Here is a 6,000-nt window from a genome sequence, read left to right as displayed (position 1 = left end):
GCAGCTTCAGTGTAAAGAGCCAATATCTGATCAACTGTCATGAGGTATTTGCCGGTGGAATTCGTGACCTTGACAGCAGTTGAGGATGAGTACTCGAGAGCAATGCTAAGTAAGCAACCAGGCAAAGGCTCCAGGCAGTCAGTTCCAAATTGGAGGTTTGATTTCAGGTTCCGACTGACTGCTCTCTTTCTCCTTGTCCTGCAGGTGTGGACAAGGACAAAGACAAAGATAGGGAGAAAGCATGATATGGGATACTCTTGCTTTCGACCCTGATGATATGAGATACTCTTGTTCTTGGTGTGGCTTATTTGCTGAGGTATTATCGGGGGGAAATAAAGCTGAGTATTTCGAGAGGTTATGTTGAGGGTGCCTTTTCGAATGCGAGAAAGGGTTGAGCATTTTTGCAGGTTTTCCTGTCCGTTGAGGAGAGAGGTCAATGTATATAGGGATTTCCCAATAACAAGTAGTAATGCTATTCCTTTACCCTTCTTGGTCACAGCAATGTAGTGGGAGCTGCCAGCTTCACGTGTTTTAATTTTGTCAGAGCACTTTGAAAAAGTGGTATGTGGTATCTGGAAAGCTGATGTTACGTGTGAAGATTACAGACAAGCTTTATCTAAGGAAATCTGGCTTTCGAAGTTCTGAGAGTTGTGCCTCTTCGGTTTTCGAACAAGCAATCCCGTCGAGGATCTGACTCTCGAGATTCGGAAAGCGGTGCTACTCCGGTTTTTTAGAAAGTAATTATGTTGGGAGTCTTTTCTCGAATGTGAGTAAAGGTTGGACGTTCTTGCCAACCTGTCTTGCCGCAAAACCCGGAGGTCGACACACATAGGGACTTTCCAGTTGTCAAGCAGTGGTGCTGTTCCTTTACCCTTATGGGTAATAGTAGGGTAGCTGGAACTTCGAAATTCTCGTGCCTAAACTTTGTCAGAGATCTTTGACAAAGTTATATGTGGTACCCGAGGAGTTGATGGTGCATATGGAGAGCGGTGATTGAACAGTAAGATTCACGTGCTTTCTACTTCACCAGAAATCTTCGACAGATTGCCCGTAATTTCCGCAAAGCTGAGTGTGCATGTGACAGGTGCTGACGAGGCTGAAAAAGCAGGTGCTTCTTCAATTTCTGAGATCGGCCCTCGTGGTCTTTGAGCAGCCCAGCTTTTGAGAAAGCAAACGCCTCTTCGATTTCTGAGATCGGCCCTCGTGGTCTCTGAGCAGCCCAGCTTTTGAGAAAGCAAACGCCTCTTCGATTTCTGAGATCGGCCCTCGTGGTCTCTGAGCAGCCCAGCTTTTGAGAAAGCAAACGCCTCTTCGATTTCTGAAGCTCCGTCGAGTGCAGATTTTTATAGAGGCTGGCATTAAGTTCCACAGCACACTTGAATCTCTACCAGTAGAAGCTCATTTCTTGCACTTCTAAGATCTTGATTTGTCTGACATCTTCCTTCTTCAACACATTTGAAAATGTCTGGACCCTCCGACCGTCGTTTTGACTTGAACCTTGGAGAAGAGACAGCCACGCCTTCTCCAGACAACATATGGCGCCCATCCTTCATATCCCCTACTGGTCCTCTTACCGTTGGGGATTCTGTGATGAAGAATGATATGACCGCTGCAGTGGTGGCCAGGAACCTTCTCACTCCCAAAGATAATAGACTACTTTCCAAACGGTCTGATGAGTTGGCTGTTAAGGACTCTCTGGCTCTTAGTGTTCAGTGTGCAGGTTCTGTGTCTAATATGGCCCAACGCCTATTTGCTAGAACCCGCCAAGTTGAATCATTGGCTGCTGAAGTGATGAGTCTCAAACAGGAGATTAGAGGGCTCAAGCATGAGAATAAGCAGTTGCACCGGCTCGCCCATGACTATGCTACAAACATGAAGAGGAAGCTTGACCAGATGAAGGAATCTGATGGTAAGGTTTTACTTGATCATCAGCGGTTTGTGGGTTTGTTCCAAAGGCATTTATTGCCTTCGTCCTCTGGGGCTGTACCTGGTAATGAAGCTTCAAATGATGAACCTCCAATGCCTCCTCCTTCTGGGGTTTTGTCAAGTACTGAGGCTCCGGATAACCACCCTCCGGTGCTTTCTCTTTCTGGGGCTCTACCGACTGCTGAGACTTCCCCTAAGCAACCTTTGTGAAGGCTCCCTTTTGTTTGTTTATTTTGACTCATGTATATGTACATATTTGTGGCTTATCGAAAATATTAATAAATAAGCTTTGCTTCATTTCAACATATTGTGTTAAATACACCAAAGCCTTCTTCATAAAGTTCTTTGAATTTTTGCTTTTGTTGAAACCTGTATTGTTGAAGCTTTGTGAGTGAAGCATGTAGTTTGAGGTAGTGTTCCCTTAATTTCCCGAGTGAGGAAAACTTCTCGGTTGGAGACTTGAAAAATCCAAGTCACTGAGTGGTTGTGAGACTGCCGAGTATCAAGGTGCAGTAGCATATGGTGGGAGTCCCCCAAGTCTTCAGGCGAAGAGAGTTGCCGAATGAGGTGTCTCGCGTGTTACTAATTTGTCAAAGTAACGAATCCTTGTTTCGATGTCACACATTCGTATATGCTTTATCTAAAAATATTTCCAACTTTTGTGTGTTTGATGCTGCATGCTATTGACTAGACAAGATCAAGTGCAATTAGTAGCTTTTCTCTCTTTTTCATCTTTTCTTTGGTGGAATTGCTTTTCGTTTCCACTAATCAGCCTGAGTGGATGCAAGATAACACCTTTCTCTATAGCTCAGATTGCAAAGTCGTCTTCATGAAAGTTTTTCCTTATCTTGTGAACTACAACATATCCAAATTTGAGATCCATCGGAGTAGTACAACTTCAGAAATTCAAGTATGATGAGTAACTGTTCATCAATGTTCTGTTAATCCGTCAGACTTGTTGTGAGCTTCGAAACTCCATTTTCTCTTGTTCAGATCAACATACTTTCTTCATCGAAGTTGTTCCTTAACTTGTGAACTACAACATATCCAAATTTGAGGTCCCTCGGAGCAGTATAACTCCAGAAATCCAGGTATGATGAGTGACTGTTTATCATTTGTCTGTCAACCCGTCAGATTTGTTGTGAGCTTTGAAACTCTATTTTCTCTTGCTCAGATCAGCATGCTTTCTTCATTGAAGTTGTTCCTCAGCTTGTGAACTACAACATATCCAAATTTGAGATCCCTCGGAGCAGTATAACTCCAGAAATCCAGGTATGATGAATGACTGGTTATTATTTTTCTGTCAACCCGTCAGATTTGTTGTGAGCTTCGAAACTCCATTTTCTCTTGTTCAGATCGGTATGCTTTCTTCATTGAAGTTGTTCCTCATCGACTCTTTCATAACATATCAAAAATTCAGGATGAACTAACGGTTAAATATTTCCAGATCTTCGAAACATCACAACAGCTTCGAAATCTGCAAGAAGCCGACTATCATGTTTGGAGCTTCAACACTGTAATTTCCGTCGCTCAAACACGTCAGACTTGTTGTGAGTAGTATAACTCCAGATATTCAGGTATGTTGAGTAATTGTTCGTCATTTGTATATCAACACGTCAGACTTGTTGTGAGCTTCACAAACTCCATTTTCTCTTGCTCAGATCAACATACTTTCTTCATCGAAGTTGTTCCTTAACTTGTGAACTACAACATATCCAAATTTGAGATCCCTCGGAGCAGTATAACTCCAGAAATCCAGGTATGATGAATGACTGGTTATTATTTTTCTGTCAACCCGTCAGATTTGTTGTGAGCTTCGAAACTCCATTTTCTCTTGTTCAGATCGGTATGCTTTCTTCATTGAAGTTGTTCCTCATCGACTCTTTCATAACATATCAAAAATTCAGGATGAACTAACGGTTAAATATTTCCAGATCTTCGAAACATCACAACAGCTTCGAAATCTGCAAGAAGCCGACTATCATGTTTGGAGCTTCAACACTGTAATTTCCGTCGCTCAAACAGAAATGGTTCCTTCTTGAAAGTTGTTCATATGCTCAAGAACTATAGGGTGTCTAAAATTCAGCTCCATTGGAGAAGAGCAGAGGTTGCAGAAATTTGATAGATGAAAGGAGGCGGAAGAGGGAGAGAGAGAAAAAGTCTCTTGGGTTGGATTTCTATTTTGGGGCAGATTCCAATTTTTGTAGCACCTTCATTATTGATGAATTGCTTGTACTTTTGTCCATTATGAAACTTGGGACTTTGGCTTGTTGTTGGATCTATTATAATATGTTTGGGAACATATATAAGTGAATAAATAAGAAGGAAAATTTTGGGCCCTTGTGGGTGTAAAACAAAAAATGTTTATGTTTACCCAAGTGTTTTTGTACAAGTTCAAGGGCATCTTGGGTTTTGTGAACAAAATTTGTTTATTTGGAGCAAGGTTTTGTGTTGAAGCTTTGTAGGTGAAGCTTTGGTGTTGAAGCTTTCTAGGTGAAGCTTTGGTGTTGAAGCTTTCTAGGTGAAGCTTTGTAGATGAAGCTTTGTAGATGAAGCTTTCTAGGTGAAGCTTTGATGGTGAAAGTATGTAGAGGGAGCTTTCTAGGTGAAGCTTTTTCAGGTGAAGCTTTGTAGGTGAAGCTTTTTTAAGTGAAGCTTTTCGGGTGAAGTTTTTTTTTGGGTGAAGCTTTGTGGGTGAAGCTTTTTAGGTGAAGCTTTGTGGGTGAAGCTTTGGAGGTGAAGCTTTTCGGGTGAAGCTTTTTGGGTGAAGCTTTGTGGGTGAAGCTTTGGAGGTGAAGCTTTTCGGGTGAAGCTTTTTGGATGAAGCTGTTTTTTTTTTTTTTTTTTTTTTTTTTGGCGCTTGACACGGTCTTCATTTGCTTGTTTTGTAGTGACTGTGGAAGACGGATTGCTTTCTGATTGAGAAGGGTTCCGGCATCGCTTGCTATGAATGTAAAAGAGTGAGGGATGAGTTGGCTAAATTACCTCTTTATTGAATTCATTGCCAAATGGCCTTCATTACATAGGATGCCGAACGGCTATAGCTCAACACTTGTACATCGTGAGTCTATTTGTAGTAGTACTTCAAGTGATCAGCGTTCCATGGATGGCCAAGGGTCTTGCCATCGGAGCTTCTAAGTGTGTAAGAGCCAGGGCGACTGATGCCAATGACTTCATACGGTCCATCCCAGTTTGGACTAAGTGTGCCTTCACTCGGGACTCTGTCGCAGAGTAATCTTTTCTTTAAGACCCAGTCTCCTATTTTGAAAGAACGAGGCTTGACCCTAGAGTCATAATAGTTGGAGATGCGCTGCTTGTAGGCGACATTCCTCAAGTGAGCTTGATTTCTGTGTTCCTCAACTAAATCCAAGTTGAGGGTGAGTTGTTTGTCATTTTCACTTTGAATGTAGTTCTGGACTCGGAATGTTGCTTGCTCGAGCTCAACAGGGACAACCGCCTCTGTGCCAAAGGCAAGTGAGAATGGAGTTTCTCCTGTTGAAGTCCGATATGAAGTGCGATATGAACAAAGAACTTGGGGTACAAATTCTGGCCAACAGCCTTTAGCTTTGTCCAAGCTGGTTTTCAAAGTGCGCTTGATTATTTTGTTGATGGCCTCAACTTGTCCATTAGACTGGGGATGAGCTGGAGAGGCAAAGCATAAGTTGATGTTGAACTTAGAGCAGAACAACCTGAACCTCTTGTTGTCAAACTGTCGCCCATTGTCAGTGACTATCGCATTGGGAATGCCGAATCTACAAAGGATGTTCTTCCACACGAAGTCTTCTATCTTTGCCTCAGTAATGGTTGCCAAGGGTTCTACTTCGGCCCACTTTGTGAAGTAGTCCACTGCAACGACTGCGTAACAGACTTTGCCCTTCCCTGCCGGCATTGGGCCGATCAAATCAAGTCCCCACTGGGCGAAGGGCCAAGGGCTGATCATAGGAGTAAGAGGCTCTGGAGGGGAATGAGGAATAGTCGCATATCGTTGACATTTGTCACATGAGCGGGATACTTTGATGGCATCCTGGTGGAGTGTTGGCCAGTAATATCCTTGGCGAAAAGTCTTGTGTGCTA

The 6,000-nt window shown here is 42.8% G+C and overlaps 1 protein-coding gene across 4 annotated transcripts; it reads left to right on the top strand.

Moving 5' to 3' along the window:
- The first annotated feature begins 1,332 nt into the window (after positions 1 to 1,332).
- LOC139189239 (uncharacterized) lies at positions 1,333 to 4,265 on the top strand. 4 transcript variants are annotated; one of them, XM_070807792.1, is made up of 3 exons: positions 1,333 to 3,017; positions 3,101 to 3,198; positions 3,861 to 4,265. In XM_070807792.1, exon 1 carries the CDS (start codon positions 1,462 to 1,464, stop codon positions 2,134 to 2,136), a length of 675 nt encoding a protein of 224 aa, XP_070663893.1. In that variant the 5' UTR covers positions 1,333 to 1,461; the 3' UTR covers positions 2,137 to 3,017; positions 3,101 to 3,198; positions 3,861 to 4,265. The 4 variants fall into 4 exon arrangements, 1 of the variants encoding a protein (XP_070663893.1); XR_011572960.1 differs by lacking the exon at positions 3,861 to 4,265 and adding an exon at positions 3,374 to 3,457 and having other exon boundaries at positions 2,880 to 3,017; XR_011572961.1 differs by lacking the exon at positions 3,861 to 4,265 and adding an exon at positions 3,588 to 3,676 and having other exon boundaries at positions 2,896 to 3,017.
- Positions 4,266 to 6,000: the final 1,735 nt, after the last annotated feature.

Source organism: Malus domestica, chromosome 02 (genome assembly GCF_042453785.1).
Source record: "Malus domestica chromosome 02, GDT2T_hap1".
Taxonomy (NCBI): domain Eukaryota; kingdom Viridiplantae; phylum Streptophyta; class Magnoliopsida; order Rosales; family Rosaceae; genus Malus; species Malus domestica.
This window is presented reverse-complemented; position numbering and strand designations above follow the sequence as displayed.

What these genes read in the sequence shown, in the direction of transcription:
- LOC139189239 (XM_070807792.1), top strand. Translation starts at nt 1,462, where the DNA reads ATGTCTGGACCCTCCGACCGTCGTTTTGACTTGAACCTTGGAGAAGAG.